General features: G+C 37.8%; 1 protein-coding gene across 1 annotated transcript in view; it reads left to right on the forward strand.

Annotated features, from left to right (window-relative positions):
- Nucleotides 1–16,865: 16,865 nt before the first annotated feature.
- Nucleotides 16,866–22,608, forward strand: part of LOC122791469 (tenascin-R-like) — a 77,465-nt gene continuing 71,722 nt past the window's right edge. The window contains exon 1 of the mRNA XM_044059214.1: nucleotides 16,866–16,938. Within this exon, the coding sequence (XP_043915149.1) occupies nucleotides 16,866–16,938 (73 nt within the window). The remainder of the gene's footprint in view (nucleotides 16,939–22,608) is intronic.

Consider the following 22,608-nt stretch of genomic DNA (forward strand, 5'->3'; position numbering starts at 1 on the left):
AGATGGTGGCCATGTTCAAAGATTTACTTTCCCTTACAGATCTCCATCCTGATATGGTTCCAATTAAAAATGGAACATTCATAATAGAGCATTGTGTCGCTAGTGATGATGGTATACAGACTGTAGTAATAACAACTGAAGATAATTTGAAATTGTTGTGCTTCTCTGAGTTCCTTCTAGCTGATGGTGCATTTCTGATAAGTACAAGGGAGTGTCGGTAGGTGTATACTATCCATTGCCCATTAGAATTTAATGAAAGTAAAAAGATAGTACCTGTAGTGTATGGTAAACTTCCCAGCAAAACCGAGGTTTGCTATAATCATTTTTGGTTTGTGGTTCTTTCATTATGTATTTAACACAGTTTGCAACTCATGCCGCATATGGTTATGTATGATTTTGAAAGGGGAGCTGTAAATGCAATACAAACAAACATGACAGGTACTGTATGCAAGGGGTGCTGGTTCCATCTGTGCTAAATTACATGGTGACAAATACAATGGCTGCATCTAGCCAAGAAGTTTGGAACCAGTGTTATGTTTTCTAGTCTTTGTAAGCAGATACCAGCGCTTGAATTTATTCCACCTTCTGATATCAGCGGAACATTTGCAGATATTGAAAAGAACATGCTAGACAGTGGACAAGGACTGTGTATCTTCTTTAAGGAAAACTATCTGATTGGTAGACCCAGGCAGTATAGCATAAGAGGTGTTATATCCGAAAGGCATCCTCTGTTGTTTGATATTCCATTTTGGAACCAAAATGACACCTGTAAACTGGGTTATCCACAAACACAAAACTCAGTTGAAGGAAGGCATATGCATCTTAGGAGTCTAATGGGTAAACAAAGATTATTTATGTTGAACGTGTTTCATACCATTCAACCTGAGCAGAACCACAATGAAGACCTCAAGAGTAAACATCTGTCTTGTTTGCCTTCATCCTCTAAACAACGCTAGTTATATAATAAGGAGCATACATTTCAAAAATTATTAGCTAGATGTGAGGAAATTATACCACTTGGTTTTGTTATTCTAGTAGCGCAGCATTGTTCCTTTTAGTTTTTTTTTCTTGATTTGTTCACTGACATGGTAAGGAGTACTACTTTGATTGTGGAGCAAGGGAAATGGTATCAGCAAAGTTCGCTACAAAACATGGGTGTTGCACATCTCGGTTACATACATGTGGAGTGGCACATAAGCAGCATTTAAAAATAACGATGTTGAACTGTTAAATTACTGCATAACGCATATCATAGGTGTAATGCTGATATTAACATATTCGGAAGACCACCGTATGTGAAAACAACTATTTTCCATGGGTCTATATTGCAAAACCGAAAGAGATATTCATCGAGTTCACTATCGTCTTCACATAAACAGAGATCCGTCTAAACATTGAAAAACACACACAGCGAAACAAAAAACTCGAAAAAACCATAGTTGGCCAAACCTAGTAAAGTAGGTAAATAACAGACGAACAACACTCTCATAACAGCCTACACTTTAGGACAACATCCCAATATACAATAAGCTGTGTATTAATACCAATGAGACGTATCAAAGTAGTCCGAAGTACTCAGTACCGGAAATTATAACATCAGGTGTGATGTGGAACACAACTGTGTGTATGACAATCTGTATATGCAACAATGGCTACATATATGCTAACAGGTCCTGGTGTGATAGGCAATAGTTACTGTACAGTAAAATCGCAAAAAGACAAGGAGATGTTGGTAGCTGAGGGTTACTTATATAATTTGGAAAAGGTGTTGAAATGTAAGAAATACTGGTGCTGCCGGCTTAAATATAGTTACAAATGTAAGGGCAGGGTGATAACAACAAGAAGGGCGTAGAGGAAATACTACTAAAATCAACATCACATGACCATGCCTCCAACCCCACAGAAGTGGAGAAATATAGGGCATACTGGAAATTGAAGGACATGGCTAGTACTACCAGAAACACTCCAGCATTAGTTGTTGACGATGTGTTGGCTAGCACGTCTCTAGAAAGTGTTGTAACCCTAGCAACCAGGAGACCGCTGCTACAGCAGGTAAATAGAGTGCAGCGGAGGAAGTTGTTAACGTATGCTAAACCATCCACACCCCTCAGTTCAGTATGCTTAGACGAGTACAAGTTAAAGCAATCTACATTCCTGCAACAACGGAAGGTAGATCTACACTCAAACCTGCATGTACTACTCTTTACAACTGCAGAGAATCTCATAGATCTCTGCAAGTGTGACATTTAGTTTATGAATGGGGTCTTCCTAACTAAAGGAAAGGTTTGCAGACAACTCTACAGTATACACGGAAGTATCATACATAGTGATAAGCAGAAATGTGTACCTTTGGTATACTGTTTAATGTCTGAAAAGTCATTCAAGGCATACAACTACATATGGGACTGTTTATTCACTTTACTAGCTGACTCTAACCTAAGTCCTACTGTACAGTGCTTGCTGTGTAACTTTGAACTGGCAGCCATGAAGAGTACTGCAGCTAATTTTGCGGATGTATGCAATAAAGGTTGTCTGTTCCATTTCGCACAGAACGTATGGCAAAAGGTTCAACAATTGCAGCTGTCACATATGTATGGGACATCAGTTGAATTCCAACTCTCCATAAAACAACTGATAGCATTGGCCTTTCTATCAGAAAGTGAAGTCATTCCAGCATTTAGACAGTTGACTAAGACATTCCCTGCTGACGGTGGGGCTCTGTTATCCTATGTCTCCGATGTGTATGTACTTGGTCGTGTTCGTAAACAATTAACATGGACTACGGCCCCTGCACGGTTTCCACCTGTTTACCCTATCTCATTCTGGAACGTGTCATCCCTTAATACTAAATCTTTACTGCGAACACAGAACCATGTTGAGGGGTGGCATAGGCGTATTCGGTGTTTGCTGGGTAGGCGAATCTCAGATATACCAGCCATGATTTCAGTGCTGGAACGTGAACAGAATAGGGTAGATGAATTGAGGGTGCAGCTTCTGTCAGCTTGTCCAGTATCCCCAAAGAAGAGGAAATCCTTAGAGCGGGAACACCGTTTACAGTCAGTACTTCACAAACAGGAGGAGTATAACACTTGGGACTTTTTACGTACTGTAGCTATGTTACTAAATGTCTAAAGTAGTCTCTATACACATGGTAGCTGTATGCACCGACTACACTTTATATTGCTTTCTTACATTCGGCTGCACCGGTTTAGTGTGTTGGGGTTGGTCACGGTCTTCAGTCGTTTTACTATTTGATTTATGTCCGGTTGCTTCAAGGGTTGTGTGACATTCACATAGGGAATTCATATCATTAGGGTAGTGTGCATTAGTTCACATTAGGAACTTTATTATTTACTTACGGGGCGGGGTGTCTTTCTGTGGTGTATTTCGTTGTCTACATCACACCAGGTTCTTGCTGTTGGCCAAACAAACGTTTTCGCTGTTTTGTGTTTCGCTCATTGTGCATTTCACTATTATTAGCGGTCGCTGTTTATATGTCGATGATAGTGAACTCGATGAATAGCTCTTTCGGTTTTGCAATATAGACCCGTTTAAATGTACATATTTAAATGTAAAGAATTAAGTAATGGAGTTGTTGAAGAGGAAAGGTGAAATAATAATGTTGATTGTTGGGGAATGGGAGAGAGGAGTAAATGGGTTGGTAGGGGAGGGGATATAAGTCATTTGCTAAGTTTGGCAACAGGTACCATGGTAAAGTATGGTAAGCAGTGCACATAAGATTGATTGTGTGTAAATCATTGTGCATAAATTAGTGACCAGGATATTGGACTGACTTAGAAAGGAAGTGAGTAGTAAGTAGTCTGGGAGAGGATGGACTGGGTTGTAGTGAAGTTTAACCTGAATAATTAATTAATGGGGGAGTGGTAATGGCACAGTGTTTAGATGATTAAATGGGAGGAGTGTTTAGTGGTTGGTTATAAATTTAGAGATAGTGGGGGTGGGTGTGAATTAACGGTAGGGTAGGGGAGCAAAGTGAGCCTGAGTGTAGTGAGGGGGAACAGAGTGGGTAGACCTTGGGTGTAGCTTAGTGAATGAAAAAAGTTATCAGAGCAATGCTAGACTTCTTAATAAGATAATGGGAGGTCATTTCTTGACACAGATAGAATCCACTTATCCCTGGAGGTATTGTGCAGTAGTATATATTAGAAGCAGTGAATATGGTACCAGAGATAAAACAACTGGAACTGAAATCTTTAGAAAAGGGTAGGAACAAACTACTTAGGAAAAAAATTGAATTGTGGGAACAATACATACAGGGGAGGAATGAGGTTGAAAGGAAGGCAGGACTTAAATGAACTATGTAATGTTTAACTGAAAATTATTGGGTAGATTATAAATGATGTATAATGTTTGCAACTGGGAGTGTGTCAGTATGTTAATTTGTTAATACAGTTTGATTACTTTTGTATAAATGTAAAATTGCCTATGTCACGAGTTATAATTCATTAAAGGTGTTAAAAAAGGGAGCTAGGCAAATGTTAGTTTGTTTTCAGTGGTTTTAGAAGCTTTATTTTAATTAGGTAGGAGAAACAAGTATGGAGGAAGGGAGGAACTTAAGCAAGGGCAGCAGCTGTTGGATCTGGTGTACTCACCAGTTACAGATTTTATATAGCACAAACAGTATTTAGTTGCACAAGATGTAGAGAATTTGAAAATTCCCTGTAGATAGACCTACATTTATTTACAGGTTGCAGTCACAGCAGATAATGCGGGGGGAAGTTTCTTTTTTCCGGTGAAAACTACTGACGTGTGGGGACTAAGGAGAAAAAGAGTAAAAACAGAAGCAGTTAGAGGGTTTAAACATATTCACATAAGTGTAGACAAAGTATTGATAATTAACAGCAGCACATGATAATATACAGGTTTGTATGTTATGCTAAAATTCCTTTGCCATAACACTACTTAGACAGAATAACCCGGTTCACTGCAAGTAGGTAGATTACTGATATTCATTAATGAGTTCATAAACATTCTCACTATGTTTATATCTGGCAGAGAAATTTAAAAAACATCTGTGATCTTAATATTTGATGACATTATCTAACAACTTTCTATTCATTGACTTTAGTTTCTGTGTCCAGGGGTGTCTTTATTTACTTGGCTAGTTTTCAATCAAAACAAGGTAAAACAGCACCAACACACACCTTTTTTAACAATACTATTGTCAGACCTTGGTCAGACAGATGCAGTCACACACACTAATAAAGCTGAAAAGCATAAAGTCAGTTTTTAGTTGTGGTATGGCATTAATATATATTTAACAATGCAGTGGTATAACATCAGTATATATTTAACAATGCATTTTAAACCACCAAAGTTGCTTCAAAACTTACTTTTTGGGGTACGCAACACCAAAGAACCAAACAGCTGCAGTGTAAAATCAAAAATGGCACTGAGGTTTTAATAACTGTGTTCACTTCCTACAGGATGCTAGGTAGGACAGGTTGGGGTTTCTAACTAAGGCAAGAGAAAAATAACTAAATACAAGTAATTGTAGACCTTGGGTGCAGCTTAGTGAATGAAAAAAAATTATCAGAGCAATACTAGAGTTTGTAATAAGTGAATGGGAAAGAATTTCTTAACACAGATATAATCTGTTTATCCCTGGAGGTATTGTGTATTAGTATAGAAGAGAACAAAGAGAGCAAGGCAAATTTTAACGTGTTTTCAGTGGTTTTAGAAGTTTATTTTAATTATTTATTTTACATTTGTTGACCGGGCTAGTCTAACTGGATATATGTCCATTTTCAGTAGAGGTCCGGGGAGATAAGCTCCAAGACACTGTCCAATACAAAAGTATAAGTACAAACAACAAAAAAAAAATTTTAGGTAGGAGAAACGACTATGGAGGAAGTGGGGAACTTAAGCAAGGGCAGCAGTTGTCAGCTCTGAAGGTGTACTCACCAATTACAGATTTTATGTAGCACAAACAGCATTTAGTTGCACAAGATGTAAAGAATTTGAAAATTCCCTTTAGATAGACCTAAATTTATATACAGGTTGTAGTCATGGCTAATAACACAGGAGGAGTTTCTTTTTTTCTGGAAAAAACAACTGGTTTGTGGAATTTATTTACAGGTTGCAGTTGCGGCTGAAAATGCAGGGGCACGTTTTTTTTTTCTGGCAAAACAACAGGTTTGTGAAATTTATTTACGGGATGCAGTAGCGGATGATAATGCAGGGAGATAGTTTATTTTTTCCAGCAAAACAACTGGTTTCTGGAATTTATTTACAGGTTCCAGTCACAGCTGATAATGCAGAGGGGAAGTTTCTTTTTTTCTGGCAAAAACAACTGGTTTGTGGAATTTATTTACAGGTTGCAGTCATAGCCGATAATGCAGGGGGGGCATTTATTTTTTCCAGCAGAAACAACTGGTTTGTGGAATTTATTTAAAGGTTGCAGTCACAGCTGATAATGTAGAGGGGAAGTTTTTTTTTTCTGGCAAAAACAACTGGTTTGTGGATTTTTAGGGTACCCACCATCAGAGAATGGAACAACTGCAGATCAAAGCAAAATCGAGGTTAAAGTAACTAAACACACACACACACACACACACACACACACACACACACATGCACACACACATATATATACTTGAGCACTAATCCAGGCATTCTCTAAAGTATTCAATTGTATTTATTACTGCTTGGTAGTAACTTGATTAAAGTGTAGCTATCATTCTAAGTCTTTTGGATTAAGCACTTGGGCTTCAGACCAGTTGTTTTACATTAGGAAGGTTTGTGACATGCACTGTGGTGGCAGGACAGGTAGCTTTCATCCTTCTAAGTTGGGAACTGCTGATTGAGAGCCCAGTGTCTGTTATTCTTAAAGTGTATTAGTTCTGGTTTAAGCACTTGGGCTTCAGGCCAGTTATTTTACATTAAGAAGGTTCGTGGTCTGCACTCTTGTGGGAGAAGAGGCTGGACTCTGCCCTTCTGAGCTGGGAATTTCTGGTTAAAGGTTTATAATGCCTGAATATTTGAACTGTATCTTACTGAAATTGGTACACCTTGTTTGCTGTAGCATAGACTAGATCCAGGCCTGCTGAATCTAGCTTTGTTTATATGCTTGTTGTTTGTTTGCTTGTTATTTCCTGGAACGCTAATTCCACCCAATACGGCTTCTCAGCTTCTGTGGATCACTAGTGATATCTGCATTGCTTACTGTACTTACTTCCTTGTTTCACTTGAAAGAAAGTTACTGTTTGTCGTTTTTGCATTTAAGTTACCTGTAACACATTGCACTTAAGTTACCTGGCACTTGCTCACTAAAGCAATTGTATAAGTCAGCACTAAAAATTAAAAGCACTACACCCTCACTCCCCACTGGCCCATGTTTTCAATTATAAAGGAATTCCCAATATTATTCTAGCATGTCCAAAGGTCAGTTGTCAATCTCCTCTCCGGTCCAGCTGGTGAATCTGGGAATCTTGAGGCAATGTTACAACTGCCTCATGTACACAGACAACCCTCTCCTCCTCCCAACAAATTCCAGCACATGTGAGAGATGCAACCATATAGCCAAGCTGGAGGCTAAGCTCTCTCAACTCAGTACTGGCATAACCAGTCAGGAGGAGAAGGAAACCACACTCACTACAATTCCAGTCTCACATAGACCTACCACGACAGCAAACCAAACACATAATCACACAAAAACATACTCGGAGGCTCTAAATAAAGATCTGCCTAAGCAGCAGAGACCTCCAAAGCAGACACCCAAGCAACCGCTACCCCAAAACAAAACACGTGCAACACATATCTCACAAAGCCAGTGTGCCGAACAGTCACAGCCCTTAAGACTAAACAACACACCTGATACACTTGTAAGAGGTGACTCTATCGCCAGGCACACTGACGTCCCACTCACCCGGCTGAACAAGGAGAGGGTCACGGTGAGCAGCCTGTCGGGCGCTAGGATCCGCCACATAACACAAGCACTCAGGTCACTCCAAGGCAAGTACAAATATGACTCAGTCATTGTCCATGCTGGTGTGAATGACTTGAGACGTACCTCCCTGGACTACATGAAAAGAGACATAGAGGAGCTCTCTGAGCATGTAGCCCAGGCCGGTATGACCCTGACCTTGAGTAGCATCTTACCCTCACCAAGAATGATGCCACAATATGAAGACAAGATGATCAATTTCAACAATTGGCTTAAGTACTGGTGTCATTCAAAGGGGATCCAATCCCTGTCAACTTGGGATGATATGCTCGACAAGCCACGATGCTTCGCTAGGGACGGCTTGCACCTGTCACCCCTGGGCTTTCGGATATTGGCAAAGGCTCTTGCTACCCCCATAGTGCCTGTTTTAGGCAAGGCTCAAAAGACAAACCCACCACCATAGGTATCACAAGGGATAAGAAACTAAGAGTAATGCTACTCAACGCCAGAAGTCTAAACCTCAAGATGCACTCGAAACTCTCCTTAGCATGGAGAACATCGATATCTGTGCAGTAACATAAACCTGGTTCAGGGCTCCCGAGAGCACCCCAGCACTACCAGGTTATATCTCATACCATGCTTTTCGGCCCCAAAACTTGGACCGAACCACAAAAGGAGGGAGTATCGATATTCATCAAAGATACCCACACCTCCAGGTTGGTGGCAAAGCACGAAGCATCAGAGACTATCCATGTGCAACTAACAGTGGGTAAAACTGCCTTCCAGTTTATAGCCTGCTACAGACCACCCTCCCAAACCCAGGAACCCCACTCGGCCTTCCTGAGAACACTGGAAAATATGAAGGTCTCTCCAAACACCATTATATTGGGCGACTTCAACTACCCAAACATAGACTGGGAGCATTACTCTAGCTCCAACACCCTAGCCCAAAGGTTCCTAGAATTTATAAACTCAAATGCTATGGAACAACTTGTTATCACTCCCACAAGAGGGAAAACATACTGGACCTGATCATCACCAACATGGGGACTCTATGCTCCAGACCAGAAGTGTATCCCTCACTGGTAAAATCAGACCATAAACTAATCTCACTGGATATTCACATCCCGACCCACCCCCTGCCCAGAAAACCACAGTGAAAAACTTCTCTAAAGCAAATTTCACACTCCTCAAAACTGAGGTGGAATCCTTCAAAGCCCCGGCCTGTGGAAAATACGGCCCAGACCGAGAATCCTTTATAAACTCATTCTATGAACACCTTCAGGAATGCATGGATCATGCGATCCCAAATAAAACCAAGACCCAATCCTCCAAAGGCAGACTTCCTGTCTGGTGGACCCCAGCCATAAACAAACTATACAATAGAAGGAGGAAGCTACTAAATGATAGAGCAAAATCCCAAAAAGGGAAGGCATCACTGATCAGTATTAGCAAAAAACTACGGGCACTCATAAAATTGTCTAAGGCCAGCTTCGAGAGAAAAATTGCACAGGACACTAAGGATAATCACAAGGCTTTCTTTAGTTATGTTAGGAACCTGGGTGGTCATTCCCAGATATGCTCAGAATTAGTCCAAAATGACAAAAAATACACCGAACCCACAGACATTGCCAACATCCTAGCTGACAGGTTCAGTGCAAACTTCTACCCCCCCCTCTCAACCAAAAGAGCAAATATCTATCCCAGCAGAGTGCTGCCCCCCCTGACATCTCAGATGCTCAGGTAAGAGCCGCCCTCTCCAAAGCAAAAAACACAGCATCAATGGGACCAGACGGTGTCCCGGGCTGCATCCTACATTAACTCCAAGAAGAGCTAAACCCAAACATAAAACTACTATTCAATCTCAACCTTACTACAGGATATGTGCCCAAAGAGTGGCGTACAGCAACAGTGGTCCCTCTCCATAAAGGTGGTGCCTCAACAGATCCTGGAAACTATCGCCCCATAAGCCTGACTAGCTTGGTCTGCAAAGCTATGGAAAGGATCATCATGGACCTCATAAATAAAGATATTGGAGACCTACAGACACTGAATCCTACCCAGTTCGGCTTTGTTAAGGGCAGATCCTGCCTCTTAAACCTGGTTGATTTCTTTGAAACAGTCACCAAGGCCATTGACGAGGGGAAGGTGGTCCACACAGCCTACCTGGACCTCGCAAAAGCCTTCGATACAATACCCCACTCGGGCATTATAGATAAGCTCACCAGCTTAAATATAAACCCCTATGTCACTAGATGGATTGCAAACTGGCTCAAGGACAGAAACCACATGGTTAGAATTGCTGGAGCCATGTCAGACTCCAAACCAGTTACAAGTGGTGTCCCACAAGGCTCAGTCCTGGGACCTCTCTTGTTCGGTATATATTTCTCGGAGGTACAGGCCAGCACGGAAGGACTGCGGCTGACCAAGTTTGCAGATGACTGCAAACTGGGCGCCATAATCGACTCTCCAGCCGACACAAGCATCCTCCAAAAGGGCCTCATAGGAACAGACAACTGGTGCCAGAGCCATGGCCTCAAGCTAAATGCCAAAAAGTGTATAGTCATCCCCTTTGGCAAAAACAAAGTGCCCACAAATTACCACATAGGTGGTAATCCATTAAGTACAGAAGAAGTAATTAGGGACCTGGGGACCCAAGTTGATAGCAATCTCTCATTTGACAACCACGTGGCCAAAGTGGTTAGAAAAACATTTTATATAGCCCACCTAATCATGAAGGGATTCACATCTAGATCAGGGGAGGTCATCGTGCCTCTTTACTCATCCCTCATCAGGCCCATAATTGAGTACAATGCCCCTTTTGAGATGTACCTTACCAGGCACCTGCAGCAACTGGAAAGACCCCAAACGTACCTCACCAAGAGGATCAAAGGGCTCAAACAGATGCCATATGCTGCCCAGTTAAAGAAACTCCAACTCTACTCAGTGGCATACCGCCTGTTCAGAGGCGATCTGTGCCTGACGTATAAAGCCATGTCCAACCCGGAATTAATGGACATGCTGCACCTCAGAAAATCCAAATCCCATCGAGCTACGCGCTCGAGAGTTTTGAACCTCTGCACTGAAATAAGTAGGACATGCTGGAGGGACAGATTCATAACCCAGAGGCTCCCTTCACTCTGGAATAAAATCCCAGTCCAGGTTAGGCAGAGTCCCTCATTGACTCTCTTCATGAGGAATCTTGATGAGTGGATGGGAGATCGTAGGTTTACCCCGGGTATCACTTCTGTGTCACTGTTAGACAGAGGCACAGTATACTAACCTCGAAAAAGGGCATAGCAAAATAAATTTAAAATGGATGGCGAAAGCCAAACACATTCTGGCTAGGCTTATAAATGCCCTAGGGCAGATAGCCTAATATGAACCTATGAACCTATATATATACACATTCTACACATCATTTTTATTTTAGTACATAAAAATATTCCTCAAAAAATTCCCTAAAAAAACCTCTACAGATCGTGTGTCAGCTTACGTAAATTCAACACACTCTTAACAGAGGAATAGTAGTTAAGTCCTGGTTTTTTGAATGCATTTAACTTTAACTGCCCGCATAGTTCTTTTTTGTACAACACACCATTAACTTCCCTTTCAAGCTCATCCAGTTCCACATAGTCCAGAATGATAAATTTAAAACCAGAATGTCTGGGATGTTCTAATAAGAGCTTAGATATTGGAGGTTCCTCTGGCATTTACATCTGATGTCAGAAATATGACCTGAAGTCCTCCTTTTCAATTTATTCATAGTCTTACCCACATAAAATGCAGGGCAGTCATTACACATGGCCCTATATTCAACTTTTTCAGTATTACAGTTGCCACCTTCTGAAGATTCCACCATTTTTAAGATAGGGGCACGCAAATGAGTCGCACTCCATCAAGTATTCAGAGAATGTGCACTTAGGTGGCCGACAGATTTTAGTGCTCATGTCATCCCAGTTCTCATTATTTTTCTTATCCACATAGCTACATATGCCTGTGCTCTTTAAAGATATACAAAAGTAGGGTGATCTCCTAAAACCTTTACAAGCTGCTGATTGTCAGTGAGGCTGGCCCAGTTCTCCTTAATAATGGCTTTAATTGTATTAAAATCCCAGGTGTAAGTTAGAATGCAACTGTCATTACTTTTCTCTTCTTTTGGGTTAAAGTGTCCTTGTTGCATAATTTTACCTTTTCCATATAGTGTCATTGTTAGTTTTATAATCTCTAATAGGATCCAGGATAATGTATAACATGTTTGATTCATATCCTCTCATTAAGAAATCATTTTCAAAATCATTCATATTTTTGAGAAAAGAGGCCAAATCCATGGTAATGTGTGCTAATATGTAGCCTTGTGATTTTATTACACTGTGCTTAGTTTTTACTGGACGAATACTATCTTTGTGAAGTAGTTCACTACTGTTGGTTTCCTGCATATGTTACTAATTAATTTTCCTCAGTTTTTGTAAATACTGACAGTCATATCAACAAACTGCATTGACTCTGAGCTGATGGAAGTGGTACATTTCAAGAAGTAAGTGGAGTTATTGATGTACTGGATAAATTCAGTAACTTTAGATTTCTCACCTAGCCAGACTATGACTATATCAACAATAAAGCAAAGGTAGCTGGTCATAAAACTCCAGTTTTCACTTTGCAGTACAAATTCCTCCTCCCACTTGCCTAAGGCTACATTGGCCAGGCTAGGGCTTTAGTCAGCCTTAGTCAGTTACTGACTAGTCAACCTTGAGAGTTGGATACTAGTCATTATATATTATATATACGCTTGCATTAAAAGCAATGCCAAGTTTGACTAGCTTCATTGGTTTAAATAAACAAGCGGACATTAAATAGGTTGGCGCTATAGAAATAGAGCCAGTATAATTTTAGGAACTTTATTATACTGTCCGGTCAGTGTATCGGGATTTTAGTTTCTAATGATACATATGATTGCAGTGTCCTAGTTTTTCTAGCGCTTTCTGTGTAATTTTGTGCTGATGTGTTAAAAATGGTTATAGTATTGTACCTAATACGTTATCTAGGGACCTAAGTTTGTGAAAACTGATTAGTTACTTTGTGTTCTGTTAAAAAATGCTTATTGCCGATTTAAGAACATCAGTGGGTAATTATAGTAGTGATTATTCACTGCTCTGTGTTTAGGCTTTCGCGCCAAAAGACTGTGTATAAAAGTAGTTTGATTTTCTTTAGATATTTACACCTGAAGAAGCGTAGTTTATCTATGTGAAAGCGCTTGTGTTTTTATGGAACAATAAAAGACTTTTTATTCATCTGGTTCTTCCATGTGGTGACTCCTGTTTGGATCTGTTATCAGCTGTTGGTTTACGTTTTTCCACACGGAGTTTTTGCTTTTTTTGCTGCAGTTAGATATATTTCTCCAGTTTGCTTTTGGTGCTGTCAGCAATTTTGACTCATGGAACACACTGATATCGAACTTGATTTTAATCCAGAGACGAGGACATCTGTTTCATCGGCTTGGGATATTCTCAAGCATTGCACTGAGAATCCTTTATTGACTCTGGAATTGACTAATCCAGTCAATGTTTCTTCACAACCTTCCAACGGTGAGAGTATTGTTGAGTTTAATAAACTTTCTAGACTGCTTCAAGATGATTTATATCAACTACAGAGATATGCGTGGCAGAGACTGCACCTAGAGGCATGTATTCATTTCAAAATCATTCCCAGGGGCATGCGTATTTTTTGTATGCCCTCCTATGGTGATTCTCATCCCTTACTTTTGAGAAAATGGCAAGATTTGAATATACAGCTTGGGTTCAGCTATATCAACTTGCTGCTTGAATATTTTGCTCCACTTGAAGCTGATTTAAGGAAGAAGATAGAGGTACAACACAAAGCCATTTTGGAAAGTTTTTCAACAGACTATTTTGTTAAGAGGCTTGACAATATCTGGACTCAGGTCCATTCTTCTAGTGAACGTCTGAAATTGGTAAAACAGAGAAAAATCATAAGAGATGCCAATGATTTTGCTACAGGTCAAGTTTTTCTTTGGCCCAAAAATGGGAACTCTCACCCACAAGGAGCATCCAGAGTGAACATCTCTGATAACAACACTAATTCAGAACTTCCTATCACTGAGACCCTGAATACTGTTTCTTCTGACGTTTCATCATCAGTACCTATTACAAATAGGTTTAAGAATAATGTAGTGATATCAAGTAATCAATCTTTTCATTCATTAAATGATCATAAAGACATGAACTGTTAATGAGGTCCTTGTGGATCTAAGATTGTTCTGCCGTAATGTTTCTCTTAAAATTTTGTTTAAGAATAATAGTGCGATTAATACTAATGATATTAAGAATTTTTTTAGAGTTAAAAGCAGCTTCATACCATGCATGCCACATAATGTTGAGAGCTTTCTGAAAATGTGTGAAACAGATTTTTATGAATGGTTTGCTCTCCATAAGAAAAGATGCTGCTTTTTTAATATGACTAGAGCAGAACAAGATTCTCTATTTGCTTTAAAGAAAAATACTGACATCATTGTTAAGCCAGCTGATAAGGGGGGAGCAGTAGTCATTATGAATTTTTCAGACTATGATATCACTATGACCAATCTTTTATCAGAAGATACAGTGTATGAAAAGATTACTTTTACAACTTATCAGAAAATTATTAAAACTGTACATTCTGATCTCTATGACCTTCTGATGGGGGGGCAGATCAGCTGTGAGTTATATGAATATTTTTTCATAGAATTTCCGACAACCCCCTTGATTAAAGGCCTACCTAAGATCCATAAAGGCCTTAGACCCATACCAATGAGACCCATAGTCTCTAGTAACAATTGGGTAACCTGCACCATTTCTTCTTTTGTAGAGAGTCTTCTTAGACCTTTAGTGGATTGCATTCCACACATTCTCAGAGATTCTTACCAACTTATAGATTCTCTGAAAGATCTAGAGTTTAGTAAAAAGGAGACACCATTGTTATTAGTCACTATGGACGTCAAAAACCTCTTCACCTGTATTCCGAATGATCTGGGGCTTCAAGCCGTCAATGAGGCATTAGTTAATTTATCTGATTATAGCAACAACAGGCAAATCTTAATTAATTGTCTTTTAGATTTAATACTTAATAACAATGTTTTCCTATACCAGAACCAACTCTATTTGCAAAAATGGGGGGTTGCCATGGGCACCCCCTGTGTGAATAGTTATGCCAATCTTGTGGTCTATAACTGGGAACAGGAACATTTGTTTAAACACCCGGATTTCAGAAAGATCAGGATCTACAAGAGATTTGTGGATGACGTTCTCTTTGTATGGGAAGGCACTGAGACAGAATGTGTTAATTTTATTAGTGAACTTGAAACCACTTCCTCTTTTTTGAGATTCACAGTGGAAACATCATACAATTTGATACACTTCCTAGATTTGCAATTAGAGTTTAAAGGTGATAGGATTGTGACTTCATTATATAGCAAATCAACATGGAGAAATACGCTGCTACATTTTAATAGCATGCATCCCAGATACACCTATAAAGGGATAATATCTAGTCAACTACATAGGATTTTTAAAATATGTGAACACAGTGATACTCTGGAAAGCGAACTCAGTACATTAGAAACTTTATTCAGGGAAAGGGGATATCCCACCAGGATGTTTGCAGATTGCAAGCATGAAGTCTTTAATAAAGTGTCTAATCCCTGTAATAGAGTAGTTGATGCGAACACTATTGATTCCAAGCAATATTTCAAGCCTAGAGACAGATTTACGGACAAATTGAGTTATGTTACCAAGTTCACCAGTGACAGTTTTAACTCAAATAAGATTATCTCTAGGAATTGGAATGTTTTGGTTACAGATCCCTTTACCAAAAACATAGTGGGTGAATATCCCAGATTCAGTTATCGAACATCTCATAATTTAAAAGAACTTCTCTGCGTAGAAAGAACTATACAACATAATACAGTAGATTGTGATAAGTTTGGCACTTTTCCATGTGGCGGTTGCACCATGTGTCCTCATATATCTAAACACATCTGTTTTTTACATCCAGAAGGTATATTTAGCTTTACTCCTAGATTTTTCAGTGACTGTAACAGCAGCAATTTGATATATTTGGCTACCTGTGACTACTGTGAGGTGTTCTATGTAGGGTTAACTAAAAGGCGGCTCCGTGATAGGATCTATAATCATTGTTATGACATCAGGAAAAGGAAGGAAAGTAACGCTCTAGCCAAACATATCATTGAATACAATACACATAAGTTTAGTTTTAAAGTATTAGAGAAGCTACCCCTGAACCCAAGAGAAGGAGATAATAATAATCAGTTAGCTATTAGAGAGCTAAAATGGATTTTGATTCTGAAGGCCCATATATTTCCTGGGATTAATCAATTTGTATCAGTCAAACCTATTTTGAATAATAGGAAGAAATATTAATACAGTGGCAGAATTTAATATTTTTTTTTTTTTTTTTTTTTAGACAGTTTTATTGCTATATTTGTTTATAATTAAAAAAGAAGTGTTTAGTTGACTAGATATTTATATCTGTACAAAGATTTAATATATTTATATTTTAGAATTTCATATCATATATGAATATTATTAAAATATTAGCTACGTTATGTCTATTATTTTTTATAGGTTGGATATAAATATTCTTATATAAAAAGTATAGCATTCACATGAATATTATTTCTTTATTATATTAGATAGGCAAGGTGTCATATTAATATACTCTATTCTTATAGACTGTTAGAGTAACACTCTCTTTTTTCATGCAAGAGAACCTCTGCATGTTATGATTTATGTTTAGTTCATGGAGTGAAAGACGCTTGATGTTAACTTCTAATAACCAGAAAATATTAATTAATTCATATTTTGTAATTGGACTTGTTCTCTTTTTATATACACTGTTTTATTGTATTACTAGCGATGAGATATCGCTGATTAACTATGCTCATATGGTTATCATATGGAGGCGAAGAGTAACAGAAGGCACTTCATGGTGCAAGATGTTTCACGTTGCTGGATCAGGTATATATTCTTTGAAAGTTTATGTCAGTACACTAGTTGTATGGCTGGCAATTTAACACGGTCTCTTTAAGACTTAAGCTTACAGAGCGTACATAGTTTTGATTTTATGCTTAAGGGCTTTTTATTGTACAATCTGGTATTTTATGACCTAGAAGTGAGATGATCTGGATATCTAGCTTTAGAAAATCTTTTTGGAATTTGGGTGACGTTTCCCCTCCCTTTCATTTATTGTTTTCATGGATTCTAGAATATCGCACTTCTATTTTCATCACAGCTTATCAGCAGTTGATTGTGTTTTACTATTTAGCGATGGGCTATCGCCAATCAACTATGTTTACTGTGTTATTAAGCAAGGAGATGAGTAGGTAAAGATGTTTTATTATACTAAAAGCCTCATAATATTGGATCGGTTATATGCTTTTAGGGAGCTCATGTAAATACATATTAGTTGTATGGCCAGTAGTTACCGAATGTTGTAGTTAAGGCTTAAATTTCATAGATTACAATTTTGGTTTTATGTTGAAAGGCATTCTGTTGAATATTTTGACATTCCATGATCTAAAAATGAAATGTTTTGGCCATCGAGTTTTAGAAAATCTTTTGGAACTCAGGTGACATATGTTTTGTCTTCCGTTTACTGTTTCCATGGTTTTCAGAACAGTTTTTTTATATCTATTATAGCTTGTTAGCTGATGTATTTGTCTTAACTATTAAGGCATAGAGCGCATAAACTTTAAAGTGGTAAACTTTGGATTCAATTCACTGACTAGTCAACCTTGAGAGTTGGATACTAGTCATTATATATTATATATACGCTTGCATTAAAAGCAATGCCAAGTTTGACTAGCTTCATTGGTTTAAATAAACAAGCGGACATTAAATAGGTTGGCGCTATAGAAATAGAGCCAGTATAATTTTAGGAACTTTATTATACTGTCCGGTCAGTGTATCGGGATTTTAGTTTCTAATGATACATATGATTGCAGTGTCCTAGTTTTTCTAGCGCTTTCTGTGTAATTTTGTGCTGATGTGTTAAAAATGGTTATAGTATTGTACCTAATACGTTATCTAGGGACCTAAGTTTGTGAAAACTGATTAGTTACTTTGTGTTCTGTTAAAAAATGCTTATTGCCGATTTAAGAACATCAGTGGGTAATTATAGTAGTGATTATTCACTGTTCTGTGTTTAGGCTTTCGCGCCAAAAGACTGCGTATAAAAGTAGTTTGATTTTCTTTAGATATTTACACCTGAAGAAGCGTAGTTTATCTACGTGAAAGCGCTTGTGTTTTTATGGAACAATAAAAGACTTTTTATTCATCTGGTTCTTCCATGTGGTGACTCCTGTTTGGATCTGTTATCAGCTGTTGGTTTACGTTTTTCCACACGGAGTTTTTGCTTTTTTTGCTGCAGTTAGATATATTTCTCTAATTGCATAAATAGCAACATAAATAACGCTGAATCACTCTTAAGACATATAGGATTTTACCTGATGCCATGTGAAACTTCGCAAGTCACTTGTTTTTTTGTTTTTTTTTTTTGCATTAAGTTAATATATGTAGTAGAGTACATATATTGAGTAAAAGTTTATGCAAATTAAGTTACAGTGATATGTAAATGAGGATTGATTGATAATTCTATAACCTTCTTATTTAAATAAGGCAGCTTTCTCACCTCGATTTGTAATTTTTTTTTATATATATTTCACCACTGTGCACTAATGCCTTATAACAGGTTAACTACTACCTTTTCTACCTATTTTGCAATCCACAAAGCTGCTTGCTGTATATTCTAGCTTGGCTATATCCTCTTAGAAAATGGTTTGTTTTAACTGCACCTTAAACAGACATGTCCAGTGGTACTTGCTGACCATAAAGTACAAATATACACAAAGAATGTCATTTTGATTTTTCAAGCAAGAAATTCTTAATGGCTTTAGAGTGGACAGAAATACAGTACTTGTGAATTTCAGCAGCTCTCCTTTTGCATATTCCTGGATCCACCACTGAAATGCAAGTAATGGAAGGCGTTAACATAACACTGCCCGTTTTTGAAACTTTTTTCAAATTACTTGGATTTTTTTTTTTTTAGTTTTCACAAAGAACAGTACATAAATCAGAATCAATGCATTGATTTTTATGTAAATGTAACTTTGATACTAACAGATTATGTGTGCTTGAAATATTCCACTGAACCACACTTCTTTCTTATACCAAAGAAAACAGAAAATGCACAGCCCCTGAAATTTGCAAGTATTAATGTAAAAACATGAAAAAGACAAAGCAGCAAAAGCTGACAAAACTGCAGAATAAGTTATCTGTATCTTCCTGATGTGCAACACCTCTTAGCACCCTTTAGTTTACAGCTCACAGTATTATTCTGGCACAGTAAATATTTACATTAACCATAAGGAAATGAATTACCTGCAATCTCAATATGGCACTTAGAACTGCAGACAATGTTTACTTCAGATATTCCTCCTACTGGAATTGATTGGAGAAATTCAGTGCATATACCAGACTGCAATTCGCCAGATAATAAAGGCACACAACAGAACCTTAAATGCTTCTTCCAACAAAACAACACAGCATCCTCACAGCCCTACATGCTGCATCAGGCTATAAAACTAACCTTAATTTAATCCTAGACTATCCTGGATGTTGATCTACTCCATACTTGCTAGGTGTTAGACTGAATTTTGGGAAAAAATATTTAATATATTTTTACAGTTCTTTTTTTTCCACGCGCTAAACTGCTGCAGTCAGTCACTCAATGAGCCTTAACTCAACTACAATGGAGATGCAGTTGGAGGAGCAAATGAGGATCATCACATAGATCACCTAACTGCAACATCCAATCGCATCTCCAATGCATCTTCCACATTAAAAAATGTTGACAAGTTGAAATGAAAAAATGTATGAATTGGTGGCACATTTTCCAATTCCAACAAAAGCACAGTACAGTACATTTCTGTTTTTTTTATCTCACTGATCTTGAACAGCTTCAAAAAGTGGGTAGAATGCACCATTGTGCCCTTGCTTAAATCTTCCCCTGAATGTAATCATTTAAGGAAGAACTCACTGGGCCAAATTCTAAAAGAGTTTTTCTCGGCATGAGTGACTTTACTTCATTGTAAGGCCTATCTATAAACAGGCTTACACATGGGGCCAGATACCAAAACAACTGCTCTCAGTGTAAGTGCTCACTTACACTGAGAGCAAATCTTTTGAAATCTGGCCTACCCTCTGTGTCCTCCTGGGCATATAGGTGTACTTGGTAGGTAATTTGTCACTGGATTTGTCACTTGGCTTAATATTAATGCAACAGTTACAGTCAAAATCATTTATTTCACCATCAACAGTGTCATGGCAGCACTTTATAATAAAAAATTATTATAATATATTCTCATTTTCAAATACTGTAATCAAAATGCTAGAAACAAGAAATATTATTTTAACACTGGATAAAAATTGTACATAATGATCAGACTAGTTATAGGTAATACATCACAGTTAACATCTGACATTGCACTACCAGCTAACAAAACACTCCTAATTCTGCTCTAAATTTACTAGAAACGCTTAATATATATATATATATATATATATATATATATATATATATATATATATATATATGTTTATTTATTTATCAGAAGCACTTCTTAATAATAACAAAATTTGGAGCTTAAAAAGGGTACTAAAATCCTTAGCTCCTGTGGTAATTACTAAATGCAGATTGGTTAATTGACATAAAATTGAGAAGATGTATCTGAAAGACAGGCATACTCACAATGAGAAAGATATTGTTATACTGACATATCGCCATGTCTTTAAACTGAACACTGTGCTGTCAAATCTAACCAGTCTAGTGTTCTCCTTAGCAACGCATGCATTGGGATAACAAAGATACCCTTCTGAACTCACACACACACACACACACACACACACACACACACACACACACACACACACACACACACATTCAGGCACCCATGCACACATACAACGAGGCATGCAGTTGCCTGTCTAGTCCTCCTAATTGTGATCACCCAGGCAGATACACAGTCACACATACACACACACACACACACACACACACACACATTCATGCCCCTATACGCATACACACTTATGTCTATGCATATGCACACACTAATATACCCCCAAATCCATGTCTTCACTAAACTTATCTGCACCATAAGTACTGCCATAGGAGTGAAAAAATGACTGACTTGTTTTTACAGTGGACAGTGTTTCCTCCTGTAGTAAAATCAGGAACTGTGTGTATTTCTGTAAGAAAACATGCAACTAATTAGCATTAACCACTTCCTTGGTCTATTGCATTAGCATATAGCCATAGCTCTCAACCTTCCATCTCCAAAATGAGGAGCACCAGTTGTCATAATGTGGAACAAATGGGGAAAATTTGGAACACTTACTAGCAGTTTATTAACAATGTCAACAAGGAAGCTCATAGGAAGATTACAAATGCTATTGTTTACTTAGTTTTTTGATGAATTAATATGATTTATTTCTATTTACCATGGATATCTGTTAAAAAATGCTTAACATTGAATGTGTGACAGACCCTTTTAATGTGGAACTTTGAGGAACATGAACATTTTAAGACCAAAAATGAGGAATGTTCCTTGTAATGAGGTACACTTGAGAAGTATGCATATAGCTACACTGAGACTGTTCCCTGCACTGAGACTCTTGCAAGGGGAAAACCTCAGCAGGAGAGAAATCTCTGAATTTGAAAAGCTTAGTGCAATGTATCAACCTTCTGAGTTAAGGATTCTGTATCATGGTAAGCCTTTCTGAATACCAGGAAAATTAGTGTCGCTATAGCAAGAATAATTTCATTATGAAAGACACAAAAGCACACCAAACCACAAAAGCACAATTCAACGCTGCTCCGGTACAATAAAGGCTGTCCAATAACCCCAAATACGTTGCTGCAGAATGCAGATAAACGACCACGAAATAATTATAATAAATATTTATTTTGAACAGAAATAAAAGTAAAAACAGAGTAGAAGATTAAGCGCTTTCATCTCACAACTGAGACTTCTTCAGAATCCTCTTCCACATAAACAACATCATTCTTTTATAACAGGTAGATCTCCTTCATTGGTCTACAGCACTGTCATCATTAATTGAATTCATAGTAAATTTAAATGGATATTATAAAATGATTTGTGCATGGAATATGAATAAAAATAAGAAATCTTACTGACTTTCTTTACATTACTTGACTGGGGCTGGCTTGATGATTAAATACAGAGAATTAAAGTACAAAAACATTAGAATACAAATAATTAAAATGCACGAAGTTAGTAGAGTGAGTACATACACCACAAGGACCCTGATTACACAACAAATAATAGCTTGTAAATGAACTGAACCATCAATATACAGGGCTTCTTGAAACTACTTTTATATCTGTTGTATATTGCGTTTTCATAAATCAACATTGCAACCAACATTAACATTAAAAACATGTTGCATAACATACTTATGGAAATACTCAATATGAAATTCCTAAGTACATAAAAACATGTAAAAAATCATAAAATAATCATAAAATCTCGGATGTGAAAATCCAACAATCTTGAATACCTCCACATAACTATAATGTGGAACATGAATGTGGAACATAAATGGTTA

This window comes from Protopterus annectens, chromosome 17.part0 (assembly GCF_019279795.1).
Source record: "Protopterus annectens isolate FY-2018-M chromosome 17.part0, PAN1.0, whole genome shotgun sequence".
NCBI classification, from domain to species: domain Eukaryota; kingdom Metazoa; phylum Chordata; order Ceratodontiformes; family Protopteridae; genus Protopterus; species Protopterus annectens.